The 22,321-nt window shown below is 39.8% G+C and overlaps 1 protein-coding gene across 7 annotated transcripts in view; it reads left to right on the forward strand.

Annotated features, from left to right (window-relative positions):
- LOC144686521 (serine/threonine-protein phosphatase 6 regulatory ankyrin repeat subunit C-like) overlaps window positions 1–22,321 on the forward strand; it is a 188,289-nt gene that overhangs the window by 137,608 nt on the left and 28,360 nt on the right. For 5 of the 7 annotated variants that reach the window (XM_078551828.1, XM_078551835.1, XM_078551830.1 and 2 more), the window contains exons 17-23: window positions 4,466–4,492; window positions 5,955–6,026; window positions 6,148–6,349; window positions 8,991–9,078; window positions 10,878–10,995; window positions 12,254–12,473; window positions 12,965–13,052. In XM_078551828.1, coding sequence (XP_078407954.1) covers window positions 4,466–4,492; window positions 5,955–6,026; window positions 6,148–6,349; window positions 8,991–9,078; window positions 10,878–10,995; window positions 12,254–12,473; window positions 12,965–13,052 — 815 coding nt within the window. The remainder of the gene's footprint in view (window positions 1–4,465; window positions 4,493–5,954; window positions 6,027–6,147; window positions 6,350–8,990; window positions 9,079–10,877; window positions 10,996–12,253; window positions 12,474–12,964; window positions 13,053–22,321) is intronic. The other 2 variants (XM_078551829.1, XM_078551832.1) reach the window with 1 other exon arrangement.

The following is a 22,321-nucleotide window of genomic DNA, read 5'->3' on the forward strand; positions in this document are numbered from 1 at the left end:
AGATTCCACTACTTTCCAATTGGCCAAGCGAGCATGAAAGATTGATGAATTTTAATTGCATGTTATGTCCAGCGTAAATCAAGTTTAGTAATCTTTTATGCTGGCCTAAAAAGCAGATGACTCTCCCACTACAAAACTGGCCATGCCCTCAGATCATATGAATGAGGATAACAAGTTTAGTTAATTGCAGCCCTTCAAGGAGGCTCTTCAAATTAAGCTTTTTTAGACGTAAAGGCACCAGTAAGCATGCTTTAAAATTCTTTAAATATTAAAGATCAACTTACTGAGAAACTGCAAACTGTGCACAAGTGAAACTAATAAATATTTCTGAAGAGTTTTTTAAATTACATTTTTAGTGATTTAAAATGAAGTTATTCACAGGTGGGTGGACTAGACACCTAATTTAAAAATGCTTATTATTTTGTGATAAACACATTTTCAACTGCACCAGATGTTACCACTCTTAAATGGATCAAAGAATATTTTTTAATTGAAGAGAGAGAAATAAACAATCATGACCTATTACTCTGTCCAATTGCACTAGTTAATAAAGGATTTTATGTTTGTCAGTATGCAAACGTGTTTGAGCAGAAACTTGAACTGTAACTTCCTTTTGGAAAACCAGTGCAATTTGTGCCTTGATTGTTGATAGTGGGACACAGTTTCCGCGCAGTCATCTGTATTTCTTAGCCGTAGCAAATCACCTTGACCATTTCTGAAATGAAGTTGTTCTGAGTCACCAAGTTCTCCACAGTTTCATTTGTGGTTGATGGAGAGTATTAAATCACACTCCTGACTTGTGCCTTGTAGATGGTGAAAAAGCTTTGGGGAGCCAGGAGATGAGTTACTTGCTGCAGAATAACCAGCCTCTGATCTGCTGTTGTGGCCCCAATATATAAGTGGCTGGTACAGAATTTCCTGGTCAATGGTAACCCCCAAGATGTTCACAATACAGGATATGACAATGGTAACATCGTTGAATATCAAGGAGAGATGGTTAGATTCTTTCTTGGTGAATATGGTCATTGCCTGGCACTTGTGTGGTGTGAATGTTACTTGCCACTTAGCCCAAGCCTGAATGCTGTCCATGTCTTGCTGCGTATGGACACAGACTGCTTCAGTATCTAAGGAGTTGCAGATGGTGCTGAACATTATGCAATCACCAGTGAATATCCCCACTTCTGACTTTATGATAGAGGGAAGGTCATTGATGGAACAGCTGAAGGTTTTGGGCCTAGCACACTTATCCCGAGGAACTCTTGCAGTGATGTCTTGGGATTGAGATGATTGGCCTTCAACAACCACAGCCAAATTCTTTTGTGCTTCGTATGACTCCAAACAGTGGATTTCCCCCCTAATTCCCATTGACTTCAATTTTGCCAGGGCTCCTTGATGCCATACTCTGTCAAGTGATACCTTGATGTCAGGGGTAGTTACTCTCACCTCACCTCACCTCTTGAGTTTGGCTTTTATCCATGTTTGGACCAAGGCTGTAATGAGGTTAGGTGTCAGGTTTCCCTGGCAGAATCCAAACTGAGCACCAGTAGGCAGGTTATTGCTGTGCAAGTGCTGCTTGACACCTTCCATCACTCTTCTGATGATCAAGAGGAGGCTGATGGGGCAGTAATTGCCGGATTGGATTTGTCCCCCTTTTTGTGGACTGGGTATAGCTGGGCAATTTTCCACATTGTTGGATGGATGCCAATGTTGTAGTTGTACTGGGACAGCTTGGCTAGGGGGTACAGCTAGTTCTGGAGCACAATTCTTCAGTACTATTGCCAGGATGTTGTCAAGGGCCTTAGCCTCTGCAGCATCCAGTGCATTCAGCTTTTTCTTGATATCACTAGGAGTGAATCAGTTAGCTGAAGATTGGCATCTGTGATGCTGTGGACCTCAGAAGGAGGCCGAAATGGATCACCCACTTGGCTCTTCTGGCGGAAGATGGTTACAAATGCTTCAGCCTGGTCTTTTGCACTGCTGTGATGGGTTCCTACATCATTGAGGATAGGGATATTTGTGGAGCTGCCATCTCCTTTTAGTTGTTTAATTGTCCACCGCCATTCACATGTAAGTAAATGCACAAAGCATGATGAGTAAGGTTGGTGAGCTGCAGGTGCAGCTAGCCACATGGGAATATGATGTCCTGACACAAGATCTGGCTGAAAAATGGGCAGGACTGAGTACAAGGTATTCTGGAAAGATCAGAAGTTTATTGATTAAGGAGAATATTTCAGTGCTGGAGATTTTCTTGGCCACTAACTGGTGGGAAAGACATAGAGAACAAAGTTACAAGGAAATGTGCAATTAAATGCAAAAACTAATAGAGTAGGTCTAATGGGAGACTTGAATTATCCTAATATTGACCAGGACAATAGCATTGTGAAGGTCATAGAGGGGGAAGAGTTTCAGGAGAATTTTCTACATTAGTTTGTATGGAGGAGGCATTGTTGGATCTGTTTCTGGGGAATGAGGTGAATAAAGTGTCAGTAGGAGAGCATTTAGGGAACAATAATCATCGTATCTCATAATGTTTAGGTTGGCTGTGAGAAAGGACAAGGAGCAATCCAGAGGAAAATGCTTAATTGGAGGATGGCCAATTTCAGTAGGGTGAAACAGGTCTGTCGCAGGTAAATTGAAATCAAAGATTGGCAGGCCAAACTGTAATGGAACAACGGGCTACCTTTAAAGAGGAAATGGTTCAGGTACACATCTTGTGGCATAGTTCTGTCAGTTAATTACAGGGTGTTCGATTTCTCTCCAAACATTAAGGGTCCCTAACAGGATTGTAACACAAGTGATGCCTCAGTTGTCCGAACCTTAGTTCCACAACCAATCAAGTACTGCGTTCAGTTTTGAGCACTAAAGCTCAGAAGCGATGTGGTGCCCTTGAAAAGGAGTATATGTACAAATTCACTAAAATACCAGTGCTTTAAGGGTTAAATTAAGACCAGTTGCACAAATTTGATTTATACTTCCTTGATTTTAGAACATTGAAAGGTGTTTTAATTGAGGTGTTTAAAATGATATCAGGTGGGTTCAGAGAAAATGAAATTTGAAATTTTCAAGACTGAGATCAGTAGCTTTTTGATTGGTTCAGGTTATGAAGAGATTTGAGACAAAATACATGAATGGAGTTGAGGTACATGATTTAATTACATGGCAAAAAAGATTTGAATTACCAAATGGCCTACTTCTATTCCTGTGTTTCTATGGTGCCTAGCTGACCTTGAAAATCTTAACTGAAAATGGAAACTCATTGCTCTAGATATAAATTTGAAATAGCTTGTTTTATTGGCCACATTTAAAAATTGGCACTGATTTTTTAAGAGTTAAGTTGTGAACATGTTTAAAATGTGAAACCAATAATGATTCTTGCTGATTGGTCTTCTAACTTAGTGGAGGTTGCTATGTGTGCGCAGCTTTCATTAGTGCAGCAGCCACTTGAACAAATAAAGCTGTGACAAAGAAAAGCAATAAGAATTGTTACCTTTTATTTTGAGATGTAATATTAAATTATTTTGAGGATTAGCAACCAAGCACACCACTAAAAAAAATCATGTTCGCATGGTTATTATGGATTGATTGGGTAAATTACACAGGAGGCTCTTGTTGATCAGTATTGGAGAAAATGCAGATATAATTGTAATCTCAAGGTCACCAATCAATCTGTGAAGAACACAGTCAACACTCAAGAAGTTTGACACCATCCAGGACAAAGCAGCCAGCTTGATTGGCAGCCCATCGACAAACATTCATTCTCTCCACCACCAATGCACAATAGCAGCAGTGTGTACCATCTACAAGATGCACTGCAGGAACTCACCAAAGCTCCTTAGACAGCACCTTCCAAACCCAGGACCGCTACCATCTAGAAGGACAAGGGCAGCAGACACATGGAAACACCACCACCTGGAAGTTCTCTTCCAAGCCACTCACTATCCTGACTTGGAAATGCATCGCCATTCCTTCACTGTCGCTGTGTCAAAATCCTGGAACTCCCTCTCTAACAGCACTATGGGTGTACCTACACCACATGGACTGCAGCAGTTCAAGAAGGCAGCTCACCACCACCTTCTCAAGGGCAACTAGGGATGGGCAATAAATGTTGGCTTAGCCAGTGATGCCTACATCCCATGAATGATGAAAAAAAATTAAGCAATTGTTGTTCAGCCTTCATTATTTTTTTCCAGCAGCAATTGAGTATTAATAGTTGTGTTGTAAGAGCAATCAGCAAAGTAAATACAATTTACCTTTAATGTTAAAAGATAGGACCGCCCTGAAAATAATTCTTTTTTCCTACAAAAATGCCTATCTGGTCATTTTCTTGATTAAATGTGCTAATTAAAATCAATGACTAGCAGAGGTAATATATTTTATTGTTCAGAGTGAAGTTCATTTCCACATTGTCATTGTCATTTTTTTTTGTGTACGTTGTCATTATTTTAACATCTACTTTTTTAATTAGATTGCCAGCAAAAACTCCTTGGAGTTTGTAAGTAATTGTAAAGTGACTGCATGATGCTTTTACTCTGTTTTTCATTGGAATGAATTTGATCATTCATGGAACATCTTTTTGTGCAATTTTCATGCAGTTAATGCATGCTGTGATTTTCTGCTGTGCTAAGCTACAAGATGTCCAAATTTCACAAATATTTTCTAAATGTGAACCCTTAATTTTGATTTTTCTTTTTGGAAAATGGTGCAGGTGCAATATTTATCTCAAAACGACAAAAATTAATGGATTTTCAGTGTTCCCTGAGATGTTTCTGCTGTACATAATTCTGACGCCAAGGCAATAATATTGTGAATTATTGTAATTAAATGCAAACGAGATATTATAAGAGGGTAGATTCAACAGTGCTTCACTTCCTGCAAGGAGCCACAATGAATAAGAGCACAAGCTGGAGATGAGTTGCAGCACTGGAGCTGCAGCTCATGTACTCTGAATATGGCTCTGTGTGAGAGATAGCATTATTTTGTGACTAGATAAGTTTGACCAGCTCCAGGAAAGTTATGAACGTGCTTCTTTAAATCATACCTATTGGTTGGTTGGACCTATTGTACATATGAAGCAAAATATATTATATACAAATACAAATATTGGTGCGATTTATTTTTGGTAAAATTAACATTAAAAAGTATACTTAGGTATTCAGACATTAGAAATAAGTGTTTGGAATTTAAAAGCTTATTTTAAAAAATATATAGAATTCAAGTCCTGGACACTTGTTCATTAAACCTGAATGTACAGTTTTTTTTTTGTTTATTTCCAAAAAGAAATTACTTATCCCTGGTATTCTTACTTTCACCAACCTTGCATGCAGAATAGGTGTTGATGGTTAATACAGGTTAATTTTCTTTTAAATGTTACATTTTTGTTCTGTTGCCTGATAAGTTGATGACTTTTCATTCAGATGTCTTTTTTTTTGCTGAAGTGAAGTTCATTCTCATTTGTCTCCAATAACATGTTCAAATATCCACAGTTTCAGTTTGAACAGCAGGAGCACCTTTAATGCTTGGTTTGGGCATGTGTCTAAATTTGCTCAACCTGCAGTCTCAGCACTTAAAGATTTTTCACATGTCTGCATTGACAACTTTCTGCTTGTTTTGGGTTGCCTAATTAAAACTGAGCTTTCAAATTTGCATTCTTTTGCATGAAGATACGTTTATAGGTTTAAATTTATATTGATAAATTTCCTCTAGGTGTAACAGTGTGAAATATTAGTAATGCAAACAAATAAACCATTTGCATGGGGAATTCTACAAGCCTATGAGCGACTGTACTTTTAATACTAATTTTAGTTGAGTTCAGTTCAAACTTTATTATTTTGCAGGAATGTCAGCTGTCTGTTTTTGTTAACACCTTTATTGTGTTTGCCTGTAAAAAAAAATTCAAATATTTGGGTGTTAATTTCTATGGTAGTTTTTTTTAACAAAGAAATTTTCTTTTATAGCTTATGGAGGCTACAGGGCACAGTTTTCATGACTCTGAATCAGCAGCTCCAAAGAGCCCTTTACATTTGGCTGTAAGTTGATTATTTTGATTCTGCTGGGCATTGTAAAAAGGAACATTCAGTATAATGTTACTGCACTTCAAAATTCTTCACTAAATTTTTCTTCTCCAATTTGATTTATCTTCTTTCTTAGGCCTACAATGGCCATCACCAAGCACTTGAAGTACTTATTCATTCCATTATTGACCTTGATGTAAAGGACATGAACGGACGTACAGCCTTAGATTTATCATCCTTTAGAGGTCACACTGAATGTGTTGAAGCCCTCATTAACCAAGGTGCTTCCATCCTAGTAAAAGATAGTGTGGCTAAGAGAACCCCACTTCATGCAGCAGGTACTTCTACATATCTTTTATTTTTTCAGTTAGCTTATGGTAGAATTATATGTATGAAAGTAATTTTTTGGTGTAGTCTAGTCTAGTGATACATGATCAAATATAATGTGGAAATTCATGTTTGCTTAGCTATGGGATCATGTAATTCTGTTAAGAAGGAAAATTGCAGAACAGTAGTGTAATTTGGAACTTTAAAGAGATATTCTGGATTTCTGCTTTGTCATCCATGAGGGACAGTGAGAAACTTGATAGAACCTTTTCTTGGGGAATGTAAATACATTTTCTGAAGTTCATGGTTGGGTGGATAATACAGAATCTACAGACAGCCTTTTCTTGTTCCATGCTTTGTCTTCTAAGTTTGGGTAGTTTGTAAATAAATTATACCCATTTCATAACACAGACATCATCCTTTTGAGTGAAGGTGTCAATTTAATGGCTGTTTTCTACAATTGAGTCATGCCCATTAAGACTTGGGCTGAAACTCATTTTGCGCTTTTATTATTTAATGTGAGATTTGCATTTCATTTGTTCGTATGGTTGGATGGTAACACAGATCCCAGATCTGAGAGGATAGTTTACCCATCCACTGTGATCCAATCCAATTTTCATTAATGTAGCTGCAATATCTGTTTATATTCTTCTGGGTTATTATGCCAGTTTTGTTGAAGGGAATGCGGGTGAGTTTCTCTAAGGTCTTTGCCAATGGCATTCTGTGATTGGTTCTGAGACAAGAGTAACCAAGTGACTTGGCCAATTTCTCTTTCCGCTCCTTCCACCTTTTACTCTAAATCCATTGGTCTAATTGAGATCAGTGTTTCTCCATTGGAGAATCTTTGATGCAACCTTACTTATTACTACCTCTGTGTGATCAGATGTGGAGTTCTATGTGGCTATTTTTTTAAAAATTCCAATCGATAAGAGCTTCAGTGAAAAAGATTTCCAAGTTTGCAGTGGGAAGGGTTGATATTTGTGAGCATTTTTCATTAGATGCCTTTGAGGTTCTTTAAATTTCTTAGCTATTCTGGATTAATTCTGGCATTTTACTATGTGCAAAGGTTTTGCCAGGGATCTGGTCTTGAAACCAATCATCAAACTTTGTGGATTTGAGAGGGGTAAGCTGGAAATGCACACCTAGTTCTTTATCGGATTTTTCATACTTAAAAAAAACCTCTCGTCTAGGCACTGTTCAGGCACTAAAATAATGGCAATTGCATTGAGTCGCACATTTTCTATTACAAATTTCCACAGAGAAACATTCAATATCAAGTAAGTTAATTTGTACATAATTGGCTTTTTTAAAGAATGCTTAATATGATGCACTTTTTCAACCACAGATGTGATTTTGAATATCCTTGATTGAACTTGCAAATATATGACATATCAAATATTTAGCACGTACAGTAAACCTTTGACGATTGGTTTACATTTATTTTTCATCTCTTCATAATCAACATTCAGAGGTTAGAATTCACATTAAATTGGCAGCTTCAGATTACCAAAGCATCAGTCGAGTTGCATACATCTAAATGGTATTCTGATTAATATCTAGTATGTGTATATCATCACTGAAACATTCAATGTTTCTCCAGATCCCAATTTTATTTCTAAAAAGTGCTGAAATATGCTCCATCTTTACCATGAGGCATGATGCAGGTATTAAAAGTTAAACAGAAATATAAGGATGAATATGTTGTTATGAAGGAGTATATTAAATTCTATGGCCAGGATTTTACATTCAGTGTGCAGGGGCAGGCCCGACATACCGGAACGTAAAATGATGCGCGATGACGTCGGGCGTGCGTCCGACATCATTGTGCTGTGTTGTAATATTTTGTTCGGTGGCTGCACGCTGGAGTTAGCTGCGCACCCGCCGATAATTGAAAGGCCTATTAAGACCATGAACGAACTAATTATTTTCAAATTTACACTGCCCGTCCAACCTAATGTTTGGCGGGCAGGCGAAGAGGCCAAGTGGCCTTTACGTTTTTTAGGAAACCTCATCCACAAGCGGGATGAGATTTCCTAAAGCTATTACAACTTAAATAAAAACTTTCCTTGTAAAATGAAAACATGTCCCATATCATGTGACACCGTCACATGAGGGGACATGTTTCATTAAATTTTTACTCTATTTATTTATAATTTTAACAAGCTCCATGCCTCAGGGAGATTGAAGCACTCTTTCACACACATGCGCGGAAGAGCGCTGGACCTTACTCCCCCTCCTCCCCCCACCCGCACAGGTAGAACTCACACTACCGCTTGCAATCCACATTGGGCGGGCCTTAATTGACCCGCCCGTGTGAAATCGCAGAGTGGAGCCGATCACAGGTGGCGGTTGGCTCCATGACCACCCTCCGCCTGCTCCCACCGAGCCCGCCCAACCAATGTAAAATCCTGGCCTATATCTAAGTGATCAGACCATTTACTAAATGGAGGGTGGAGGGAATGGACTGCTGTCTGTGGAAGGAGTATTTTTTCATACTAAGTTGCATTTTACAAATAATGTACAGAACCATAATATTTCCTTTTTGCTGTTATTTTTTCAAACTCATGATGCAGTCTTATCCTGGGTGTATACTTTGTGTGGACAGATTAGCATAACAAAGGGTTAATGTTTTTTTTTGCTTCTGTTGTATAGTGTCCAATGGTCATACAACATGCTTGCGCATGTTAATAGAGGGTGCAGGTGGCTTGGATGCAGTTGATGTGACGGATGGCCAAGGACAGTAAGTGGACATAATGATTTTATTTCAAACTACGTTTTCCCTGGTAATGTTTTGGAGCCTTTTTTCTGGAAGTGGTTTTTAATAATGTTCAGCACAACTGGGATTTCACCTCTCTTACTCCAAAAAGAGCCATATATGCCATAGAATCCATAGCATATTAAAGCATAGAAGGAGGTCATTTGGCCCATTGAGTCTGTGCTGGCTCTTGTGAAGAGCAGTCCAATTAGTCCCACTTCCCTAGTCTTATCCCTGAATTTTTTTTCTCCTTCAAGCAGTTATCTAATTCACTTCAAGGCTACTATAGAACTTGTATCCATCACCCTATCAGAAAGTTCATTCCAAATCCTACCCACTCATTCTTTTGCCAATAATCTTAAATCTGTAACCTCTGATTATCAACCCTTCCTCCATTGGAAGCAGAAACTATCGAAACCCCTCATTATTTTAAATACCTTCAACAAACTACTCTTGGCTTTCTCTGCTCTAAAGAGAACAATCCCTGCTTCTCCACACTATCCACGTAACTGTAATCCCTCAAACTTGGAACTGTTCCTCTTGAATCTCTTCTGTGCCCTTTTCAAAGCCTTCACATACTTCCTAAGTATGCTGTCCAGAATTAGATATAATACTCCAGCTGGCGCCGAACTAGTGTTCAGCATAACTCCCCGGCTTTTGTACACTCTGTTACTATTTATAAAGTCCAGGATCCAATATGCTTTATTAATTACTTTGTTAACCTGTCCTGCTGCCTTTAAAGATTTGGTCTCTCTCTTCTTGTATCCTGATTAAAATCTGCACAATTTGGCATGTATTGTCTGTTCTCATACTTCCTACCAAAATCTATCACCTCTCACTTTTCTGTGTTGAATTTCATATACAGTGTGTCCACCCACTCCACCAGGAAATCTATTACTATTTTCCTCGCTGTTTACTACACTGACAAATTTGTGTCATCTACAAATTTTGAAATTGTGCCCTGTACCCCAAGGCGTAAGTCATGAATGTATACAAAAATAGCAGTGATCATATAACTAACCTTGGGTAACTCTACTCCACCTCCCTCACATTTGAAGACAGCAATTCACCACAGCTTCCTGTTTGCTCCTTAGCCAATTTTGTATCCATGCTGCTACTGCCCCATTATCCCCCCGCTTCAATTTTGCTAACAAGTCTGTTATGTAGTATTTTATATCAAATGCCTTTGCGAAGTAGATATCCACAGCATCGACCGCACTGCCTTCAAAGACCATATTTGTTAATTTGTTCAAAAAAACTCAAATTAAGTGTGTCAGACATGATTTGTCCTTAAAAATCTGTGCTGGCTCTCTTTTATTGGTTTGTAGATGTCGAAGTGGTTGTTAATTTTCTTCCAGATTTTTTTTCTAAAAGCATCCTACCACTGACGTTAAACTGATCTGTAATTGCCAGATTTATCCTTCCCTCCCTTCTTTGGATTAAGGGTGTAACATTTGCAAGTCTCCAACCTTTTGGCATCATCCCTGTCTCTAAGGAGGTTTGTAAGATTATGACCAGCAACCCCACATCTTCTGTCCCATCTTCCATCAACATCCAAGCATGCACCCATCCAGACCAGGTGACCTATCCACTTCAAGTATTATCAGCCTTTCTGGTACTCCCTAACTATTTTTATCTCATCTAGTATCCCATCAACCTCCTTCTATACCATAACTTAATTGCTAATTCTTTGCTTCTGTGTTTTAATTCTTTTAATATACTCCTAACTTAAGTGATATGAGATGACGGCTTAACTATTCTCTTTCTCAAACAATCTTTACTAGGACACCAATGATGCTTGCAGTTGCTAATGGACACATTGATGCTGTCATTCTGTTACTTGAAAAAGGTGCAAATATAGATGCAGCAGATAAACAAGGCTGCACAGCCTTGCATCGTGGGGTGAGGCATCCATTTGAAAATTAAATGTAGATGTGACTAGTTAAAAAGATCACATTTCAGTTTATTCAAATTTAAACCAATTCAGAATCTGAAGAGCTAAATGAAGTTTTATGGCAAATTAAAATTCCTAAATCGTCTCCTTATTTATATATTTTTAGTGATAAGATTGTTTTCATTGGTTTGAATATTTATTTTAAGTGGCAAAATTTTCAAAATTACTGGAAAAAAGCATTATTTGATCCTCAAATGAGTTCAGTATGATTATTTGCATCAAACGTAAAATAATTAGCCTCTGATCTGCTGGGGTTGAATGTCAGTACTGTCAGTGGAGATGGAGAGTTAAGGTGGAGCCTGGGAAGGCATTCTTCTGTGTAGGCACAAATTCTGTGCCTCAGAGGATATCTGTGCAGGAGACTGCTGATGTGTGAGATAAGTAATGACTGCCAGCTGAGCATTGCATGGCACTTGCCTTGCCAGACCTCAATAAGTCTTTGACACATTTCCTGCATGGAATCCATGAACCTCTGTACCACACTAGCTACCTGCATCCTCAACAACCTCCAGCCAAGCCTATTTGGTAAGGATAGCTAGCCTCCTCTTGCTATCCTCTGAAAAAAGCATCTGCTTTTGTGCCCTGACTTCCAACATTACCTTCAGGACATGTTTGTGAAGTGAGGATGTGGTGGGGGGCATTCCTTCCCCATCTGCCATCTATTCTTCTCTTTTCATGCCTCTCACTGAGCAAACCACACTGCACACTGAGCGAGTGCTGCCAGTGTAAATACTGATCCTTTATTCGTGCTTCTAATGCTTCATTCTACCCACTCCCCCTCATTGGACAGTAATCCCCAAAGTGGGCTTTTAATCAATCGGCTCTCTTACAGAGCATCCAAAAGGCTTGTTGTTTGGAGGATTGGGTTCCTCACATACTGGCATACAACCAGTATTGGGTCCCTGACCCTGAAATGGTGCCACTGTTGCGCCAAGGACTAGCTCCGTTAGATTTTGCCCTCTGACTCTGCCTTCAATCAGCTCCATTTGCCTTGAGAATGGTTGGGCTGTCTGTCAGGTGGCTTGATATCACTTCTACTTTAGATGTTCACAGCTGGTTTTAAAACTTAAGAGGTTTGCTTTTTGTGTAAATGCTGCAAGTACCGGACTCAGAGTGAATGTGTTGGCGTCATACTGAGAATGTGTGTTAGCTTGACTTTAAACTACTGTGGGAGTACGTTGTTAAAATGTTGCTTCTTTTTTATAGGTTGTTACTGGTCATGAAGAATGTGTGGAAACATTATTGGAACATGATGCATTTATTCTATGTCGTGATTCCAAAGGAAGAACCCCTTTGCATTTTGCAGCAGCTTGTGGTCATGCAACTTTATTGTGCAATTTATTGCAGTCAGCACTTTCTATAAGTTCCCTAACAAATCTAATAGATAATCGTGGCTATACACCTTTGCACTGGGCTTGTTATAATGGTAAATAATTTACTGTAATCGAAAATTTACCTTAAAAATATTAAATATATGATTCATCAGATTTTCATAAGCACTTCAAATAAATCTTATAACTGAATACCTGTATATTAACAGAAAAAAGTTAACAAACCTATTCGTTTATTGAATAATCTGAGAGTGAGTTACAAGATTATTAGCTAATCTTGGGGTTCAGGTCCTCTGAAATTCAAGATTAGATTAAGATCTTTGACTCTCTGTCTGTTTTATATGTGTCAAAGTAACAGATTATGTGGAGTCATCAAAAAAGTGTGGTTTAAAATTGATTTTAACATTTCTAGGAGAAAGTGTCAAATTCCTAGGATACTGATAAGAAAGGATTGTACCACACTGAGTTTATTTGAAAATAACTTGCATTAATTCATAGAGATGCTCCTCATAAATACTGCATTCTAATTTTGTAAAGTTTTTTTGGTCATATAGATTTTAAAATTCAGAAATGTTTGTTTTGTTAGGTCACGAAAGTTGTTTGGAGGTCCTGCTGGAACAAAAAGAATTTATAAAATTTGGGGGTGCTCCTTTTACTCCTATGCACTGTGCTATGTAAGTTAATTATAAGGTAATCTTTCTAACCAAGGTGAATATTAATGTGCTTTCGCAGGGGAAATTAAATTACATTATTTACTTAGATTTGGAATATGTCAAATTAATTTTCTGATCAGCATCCTCTGGTGTTCTCATATATCTGAGTAATCAGCATCTGTCATTAAATCTTAAACCAAACTCATAATCAAACTACAGTACATTGTACCTAGTATACACCTTCACAGTGTATGCTGCCTTTATGAAGTGAATGAAACAGAGAACATAAGAGGGAAGAATGAGTTGAAAGATCATAGATTTGAACCTCTATTCTACCACTCTGCAGTTCTGTTTAAACAGCACTAGGCAGCTCCATTATATTGTAGATGAGACAGTGGACCTTTTCCTGCTTGTCTTTTATTTTGTATGTTGCCCAACCAGCCTTTTTTAAGCAGCACAAGAATGTGATCATGAATTTATATTAAAATTACATTAAGGCAATCATTTATGTATATTGTGGCATTATATTTTGCTGTCAATTTCGTATTTTAATTAATTTCACCTAACTGGAACAAATTGAATTGATATTAAGGAATTAAAAATGGGTACAGAATTCATGATTTTAAAAACAGGAACTTGGGATTTGAGTTTATTTCAGTCAATTTTTGAAGCCTGTAATCTAGAAATGAATTCTCAAAGTATTAAATGTCCTGTAAAATAAATTATGTAAGAAAAATCTACAGTATTAGGACTAGAAGAAAACCTCTGCACTTTCTTTGATAATATAAATGCCATGTTCCAATCCTAGGGTGAACACGGGGGATTGGACACAACACATTTTTTAAGTCTTTAGTTAAATGTAATATTGTAATCAATATTTATGCATATTAATATCTAATTTTTGCATTTACAGATTTTCTTTAAGGTGAAGGTCTCTAGTGGCCGATGACTTAGGTTGTGTTGTCATTCATTATGGCTCTATTAATATTTGAAGTTATTGCGTACTTCACAGTGTTCATAGTAGATATTGACTGTTCAGAGTGTGCTGTTTTATGCTGCTTTGTTTAAAATTTTTTGTTTTCAATTCGGAGTCATTTTCAGGAAGGAATAGTCTAAAATTGGCATGCCATTTTTTTTACAACTTTAGCATATAGCTAAGACCAGTAGTTTGATTCAGTCTTTCCTCTCCACCCATAAATGGAGCATTTTATGATCATAAAGTTCAATGTTAAATTAGATCTTCACATACTTTTCTTCTTTTTTCTGTTTGCTGTCCTCTTTGTTTGAATAAACTTTGTTTTTTTTTACTTTTCTTTGTGCAGTTCAAAGGGATCTATTGCAGAACATCAAAGCGTCTAGTCATTGTACTTCTGATGAACTGTTTTCGATTGGGTCACATAGTGGGTTATCACTTTTGAACTCTTGTTTAGAATGAGGTTTAGCCTAATAGTTTGGAAGTCCTTTCTGTCTGTTGGTTGTAAGGATTGGTAGTGAAATAAACTTGAATAAAATACCACAACACAAAACTGCCCTAAACTCACCAGTCAATTTCACTGAAACAGTTGTAGGAAATGGACAGGTTAGCTTGCAGGATGTACTTTTGAGCTTTTATCTGGTACAGAATTGAAGAAGATTTACCCTATAATCTGACTTGTGAATATTTGTTGCTGACATTAGGTTTTAAACTGGAGAAACTATTTCCTAGCAATCATATCCTGCACTTTGAGTGTAAATTATATATTTCTTAAAATTATTCCATGTATAGAGGAGATTTGGAGTATTTAAAATGAATGGAATTAATAGATTCATAGAAATATATAGAAGTTAGAACACAGACACAGGACATTCGGCTCAATCAGTCTGTATTAGTGTTCCCCTCCTTGCAAGTAAGTAGTTTCTCCCTCAAACACAAGACTTGAAAATTAATTCCACAGCCACTTGATCATTTCTGTGTGAAGAAAAATCTCCTTTCTATTCTACATCTCTTGAATTTAATTTTGTTTCTCTGGGCTCATTCTTGAACTTAAATGACTGATTACAGACTGCTTCTGTTTACCCTGTCCAGCCTTTTTATGCTTGGTGGACTTTTTTTCAAAAATTCACAGGATGTGAGTGTTCCTAGTTAGGCCAGTATTTATTGCCTAATTTGTAATTGCTCTTGAGAAGGTGAGCCACCATCTTGAACCGCTGCAGTCCATGTGGTGTAGGTACACCCACAGTGCTGTTACGAAGGGAGTTCTGAGATCTTGACGCAGGGACAGTGAAGGAACGGCAAAATAGTTCCAAGTCATGATGGTCTGTGGATCGGAGGGAAATTTGCGAGTGGTGGTGTTCCCATGCATCTGCTGTCCTTGTCCTTCTAGGTGGTAGAGGTCATGGGTTTGGAGGGTGCCGTTGAAGGAGCTTTGGTACATTGCCGCAATGTATCTTGTAGTTGGTACACTGCTGCCACTTTACATCGTTGTTGGAGGGAGTGAATGTTTAAGGTCGTGGATGGGGGCCAAGCCACTGTTTTGCCCTGGATGGCGTCGAGCTCCTTGAGTGTTGTTGGAGCTGCATTCATCCAAGCAAGTGCAGAGCGTTCCATCACACTCCTGACTTGTGCCTTGTAGATGGTGAACAGGCTTTGGGGAGTCAGGAGATGAGTTACTGTCCAGAGAACTCCTGGCCTCTGACCTGCTCATGTAGCCACCATATTTGTATAGCAGGTCCAGTTGAGTTTCTGGTCAATGGTAACCCCCAGGATGTTGATGGTGAGGAATTCAATGATGGCAATGCCATTGATGTCAAGGGGTGATGGTTAGATTCTCTCTTGTTGGAGGTGGTCCTTGCCTGGCACTTCTGTGGTGTGAATGTTACTTGCCAAATGTCAGCCTAAGCCTGAATGTTGTCCAGATCTTGCTGCATTTGGCATGGGCTGCTTAGTATCTGAGGAGTCGCAAATGATACCAAACCTTGACCAATCATCAGAAAGCGTCCCCATTTCTGACCTTATGTTGGAGAGAAGGTCATTGATGAAGCAGCTGAAGATGATTGGGCCTAGGACACTACCTTGAGGAACTCCTGCAATGATGTCCTGGGACCAAGATGATTGATTACCAACCACCACAACCATCTTCCTCCGTGCTAGGTATGACTCTAGCCAGTGGAGTGTTTTCCCTCTGATTCCCACTGACTTCAGTTTTGCTAGGACTCCTGAAGCCACACTTAGTCAAATGCTGACTTGATGTCAAGGATAGTCACTCACACCTCACCTCTGAAGTTCAGCTCTTTTTGTCCATGTTTGAACCAAGGATGTAATGAGGTCAGGAGCGGAGTCGCCCTGGCAGAACCCAAACTGAGCATCAGTAAACAGGTTATTGCTAAGCAAATGTAGACATGTCCCTCACAAAACTAAGAGTGGTACTGCCAAATCTAGACCTCCCCCTGGTTGTCTAGAGGAATACAGGGGAAGATCAAACAAAAAAAGAAAGCGTACGATAGGCACAAAGAACTAAGCACAGCAGATAGCCTAGACAAATATAGGAAGTGCAGGGACAAAGTAAAAAAGGAAATAAGGAAATCAAAGAGAGGGCATGAAAAAAGATTAGCAAGTAAAGTTAAAGGTAACCCAAAGGTGTTTTACCAATAAATTAATGCTAAAAGGTTAGTTAAGGAAAATGTGGAACCTATCAGAGATGAAGATGGAAACTTGTGTGTAGATGCAGAGGCTGTGGGAAGGGTTTTGAATGAATATTTTGTCTCCATGTTTACAAAAGAAAGGGAGGATGTAGATATAGTAGTCCAGGAGGAATACTGCGAGATATTGGACAGGATAGTCATAAAGAGAGAGAAAGTACTCGAAGGGCTGAAATCCTTGAAAGTTGATAAGTCACCAGGGCCAGATGGATTGTTTCCGAGGCTGCTGAAGGAAGTTGAAGGAGATAGCAGATGCTCTGAGGATGATTTTCCAATCTTCACTAGATACAGGGGAGGTACTGGAGAACTGGAGAAACGCAAACGTAGTTCCACTGTTTAAAAAGGGATCAAAGGAAATGCCAAACAATTATAGGCCAGTGAGTCTTACATCAGTGGTGAGCAAATTAGTAGAATCAATCCTGAGAGATAGGATTAACTGTCATGTTGAAAGGCATGGATTAGTCAGGGATGGTCAGCATGGATTTGTTAAAGGAAGGTCTTGCCTCACAAATTTGATTGAATTCTTTAAGGAAGTGACAAGAAGGGTTGATGAAGGTAGTGCAGTAGATGTTGTGTACATGGATTTTAGCAAGGCATTTGACGAGGTCCCACATGGCAGATTGGTCAAGAAAGTAAAAGCCCATGGGATTCAGGGTAATGTGGCAAACTGGATAAAAGGTAACAGGAAACAAAGGGTAATGGTCGATGGATGCCTTTGCGAATGGAAAGTTGTCTCAAGTGGTGTTCCACAGGGCTCGGTGTTGGGACCCTTGCTATTTTTGTTATGTATTAACGATTTGGATGTGAATGTGGGGGGTACGATTGGGAAATTTGCAGATGACACAAAGATTGGCCGAGTAGTGGATAGTGTAGAGGATAGCCATAATCTCCAAAATGATATAGATGGGTTGGTGGAGTGGGCGGTAAAGTGGCAGATGGATTTTAACATAGAGAAGTGTGAGGTCATACATTTAGGGAGGTCAAACAGTTACAGGGGTTACACAATAAATGGGAATATAATAAGAGGGGTAGATGAAGTGAGAGATCTTGGCGTACAAGTACACAGGTCCCTTAAGGCAGCAGTTCAAGTAGACAAGGTTGTAAAGAAGGCATATGGGATGCTCTCCTTCATTGGCAGAGGTATAGAATATAAAAGTAAGGATATAATTTTGGAATTGTATAAAACACTGGTGAGGCCATAACTGGAGTATTGTGTGCAGCTGGTCACCACATTACAGGAAGGACGTAATCACTCTGGAGAGAGTGCAGAGGAGGTTTACAAAAATGTTGCCAGGGTTAGAAAAGCGTAGCTACAAGGAGAGATTGGATAGATTGGGGTAATTTTCCTCAGAACAAAGTAGGCTGAGAGGTGACTTGATTGAGGTGTACAAAATTATGAGGGGAATAAATAGAGTGGACAGGATAAAATTGTTCCCCTTGGTGGAGAATTCTAGAACCAGGGCACATAGATTCAAGATAAGTGGCAGAAGATGTAGGGGGGACATGGGGAAGAATTTTTTAACGCAGAGGGTAGTGGGTGTCTGGAATTCGCTGCCCAAGTTGGTGGTAGAGGCAGAAACTCTAAACTCTTTTAAAAAATAACTGGATCTGCACCTTAAGTGCTGTAATCTGCAGGGCTGTGGGCCAGGTGCAGGAAGGTGGGATTAGAAAGGGCACCTGGGTGTCCTCGGGCTGGCATGGACAAGATGGGCTGAATGGCTCCTTCTGTGCTGTAACTTTTCCATGGTTCAAATGCTGCTTGACAATACTGTCAACGACACCTTCCATCACTTTTCTGATTATCGGGAGTAGTCTGAGGGGGTGGTAATTGGCTGGTTTAGATTTATCCCGCTTTTTGTGGACAGGACATACCTGGATAATTTTTCACATTTGCGGGGTAATTTCAGTGTTGTAGCTTTACTGGAACAGCTTGGCAAGGGGCACGACTAGTTTTGGAGCACAGATCTTCAGTATATTGCCAGAATATTGTCAGGATCTCCTAGCCTTTGCAGGATCCAGTGCCTTCAGCCGTTTCTTGACATCACGTGGAGTGAATCGAATTGGCTGAAGTCTGGCATCTGTGATGCTGGGAACCTGTGGAGGAGACAGATGGATCATCCATTTGGTACTTCTGGCTGAAGATGGTTGCAAATGCTTCAGCCTTGTCTTTTGCACAGATGTGAGGCCCTCCCCCATCATTGAGATATTTTTGGAGCTGCCTCCTCTGGTTAGTGGTTTATCGTCCACCACCATTCACAACTGGATGTGGCAGAACTAAGAGCTTAGATCTGATCCATTGGTTGTGGGATCGCTTAGCTCTCTCTATCGCATGCTGCTTTTGCTGTTTGACATGCAAGTAGTACTGTGTTGTACCTTCACCAGGTTGACATCTCATTTTTAGGTATGCCTGGGGCTGCTCCTGGCATGCTCTCCTGCACTCCTCATGAACTAGTGTTGATCCTCTGGCTTGATGATAATGGTGAAGTAAAGGATATGTCAGGCTGTGAGATTGTGGTTGAGTATAATTCTGCTGCTGCTGATGCCCCATTGTGCCTCATGGTTGAGTTGCTAGATCTGTTCAAAATGTATCTCATTTAGCATGGTGGTAATGCCACACATCATGATGGAAGATATCCTCAATGTGAAGGGACTTCATCTTCACAAGGACTGTGCAGTGGTCACTCCTACAGATACAGTGATGGATAAATGCATCTGCAACAGGTAGATTGTGAGAATGAGGCCAAGTAGGTTTTTCCCTCTTGTTGGTTCCCTCACCACCTCCTGCAGACCCAGTCTAGCAGCTATGTCATTCAGGGCGTGCTCTGTTAGGAGTGCTGCTACTGAGCCACCTTGGCGAAGGACATTGAAGTCTTCCACTCAGAGTACAGTCTGTCTCCGTGTTGCCCTTAGTGCTTCTTCCAAGTAGTGTTCAATATAGAGGAGAACTGATTTATCAGCTGATGGAGGGCAGCAGTGCCAAATTGGGAACATCCCCAGCAATTAGGAGGGAGGAAGGCTGGATATATGTGCTTGGTGGGGGTCTTGGGTATGTGAGGGGAATTAAATGGAGTAAGGGAAGGTCAGTCGCAGTTGTGGCATGTACCAGATGTGGGTGCTTGACGTTGCAGGGGAGCGAGGTCAGTGATCACAGCAGAGGAAAAGAAAGAAGCTATGATCAGGAGAGAAAATGCCAAAAGGATTGAGGGACTGGGGGGAGCATTCCTGCTCTTCCCAGACCATGTGAAATGCTGTAAAAAGGCACAATTCCTTGAGCTGGCAGCTTCCTCCTACTTTTCACTGCGGGGCTTCCCAAGCTCTGGAAAAGAAATACAGAAATTGTTCACTTTAAATCAGGCTCCCAATTGCACCATCACAGAATCACAACACTTTACAGTGCAGAAGGAGGCCATTCGGCCCATTGAGTCAGCACCAGCTCCCTGAAAGAGCATTCTACCTCGTCCCACTCACCTGCCTTATCGCTGTAACCTTGCACATTCTTTCTTTTCAAATAGCAATCCAATTCCCCTTTAAATACCTCGATTGAACCTGCTTCTACCACCCTCTCAGGAAGTTCATTCAAGACTCCAACCACCCTCTGGGTGAAAAAATGTTTTCCTCACCTCACTTTTACTTCTTTTGCTAATTATTTTGAATCTGTGCCCTCAAGTTCTTGATGCTCTCTTGAGTGGGAACAGTTTCTCACCATTTACCCTGTCCATACCCCTCAGGACCTTGAATACCCCTGTCAAGTCTCCTCTCAACCTTCTTTTCTCCAAGGAAAACAGTCCCAACCTCTCCAACCTATCCTCATTGCTACAGTTCTTCATCCTTGGAATTATTCTTGTGAATCTCCTCTATAGTCCCTCAATGCCTTCACATCCTTCCTCAAGGACGGCACCCAGAACTGGATGCAGTACTCCAGATGAGGCCTTAACTAGTGTCTTATTCAAGTTCAACATGACCTCACTATTCTTGCACTCAATGCCCCTATTAATAAAGCCTCAGATACTATATGCTTTATTAACTGCTCTCTCAACATGCCCTACCATCTTCAGTGACTCATGTACATATATACTGAGGTCCCTCTGTTCCTGCACCTCCTTTAGAGTTTCTCCCTTTATTTTATACTGTCTCACCATACTCTTCCTGCCAAAACAAATCACCTCACACTTTTCTGCATTGAACTTCATCTGCCACCTGCCTGCCCAATCCTCCAACATGTCTATGTCCTTTTGAAGTTCAAGACTATCCTCATCACAGTTGACATTTCCAATCTTTGTACCATCTGCAAATTTTGAAATTGTGACCTGAACCCCACTCTCTTTCTTCCTTTCCTGTCTCTCCTAAACACCTTGTACCCAGAAATATTTAATGCCCCATCCTGCCCTTCTTTGAGCCAAGTCTCTGTTATACCAATAATATTATAATTCCATTTGTTAACCTGTGCCTATAGTTCACCAATCTTATTAACCACACTCTGTGCATTCACATACATGCATATTAACCCTAATTTAGGCTATTTTACTTGCCCTCCTATTCTGACCCCATCTAGTGACTTAGTAATGCCTACTCTGATTCTATCAAACTCTTCAAGTATTCTATTTACCTTGATACTACTCTCTGACATATCCTCCTTATCAGTTAATACTTCTCCACTTCCCACTGCCAGTTTTTCTCCTCTCCACCCTGAATTTCCCCTTGGGTTCCCATCCCCCTGCCAATCTAGTTTACCCCTCCCCAACAGCACTAGCAAACCTAAAACTCCCTCACTCACCAAACTCCAACATAAGCACTTAAATGCACCCAGAGCAGCACTCCAGTGCAGGCCATGGGAGTCTAAATAAGTCACAAAATGCCTGGGCTCTGCATGTGGGACACGTATGCCTCAAAGCTCCCCTCCATGAAAATGACAACCAAAATGTGTACACTACATTAAGGATGTGATTCCCATTTTAAAATTTTTACAAATCCTCTTGTACCTACTGTGGTGGTGGCGGTGATGCATGTGGTGGGGTGCAGGTTTAATACTGAGACCACTGTATACTTTACTGTCTCCTTTACTGGTTTCTTTTTGTCAAGTATAATATTTCCAAGTCCTTTTCAGTGGATATCTTAGTTGTAATCTACACTGCTATGGGCCCTAAAATACAATTAATTAAAAAGTAAATCATTCTGAACAAAATTTCAAAACTGCCAATGAGCTTTATCCATTTCATTGCTTGCAGCTTCCAAAAGTTTTCTTCTGCAAAGGGCTATTTTGGCCCCACACCCACCATTCCCCCATTCAACCGTTTCTCTTCAATCCATGCCTCTTCTTCGTCCCCTCCCACTCCAACCTTGGCCAAGATATCCTTCACTTCTAACCTGGCTCATAATGAAGGCTGCGCTTAGTCTTGACTGCCTATGTGCAACACAATGGTAGAATGACTGCCAACTGATATTTACTGGGTATTCTGTCATATACTACTTGTCCTGGATTGCGAATTCGCTAAACTAACATTACCATATTTTATTTCAATTTTTTTGGGGAGAGAAAGAGCTTGCACTTGTGTTTTTCTTTACATTGCCATTGAACATTGGTTTTACGTTGATCAGTTTCAGAGGACGTACGT

This window comes from Cetorhinus maximus, chromosome 11 (assembly GCF_964194155.1).
Source record: "Cetorhinus maximus chromosome 11, sCetMax3.hap1.1, whole genome shotgun sequence".
Lineage (NCBI taxonomy): Eukaryota > Metazoa > Chordata > Chondrichthyes > Lamniformes > Cetorhinidae > Cetorhinus > Cetorhinus maximus.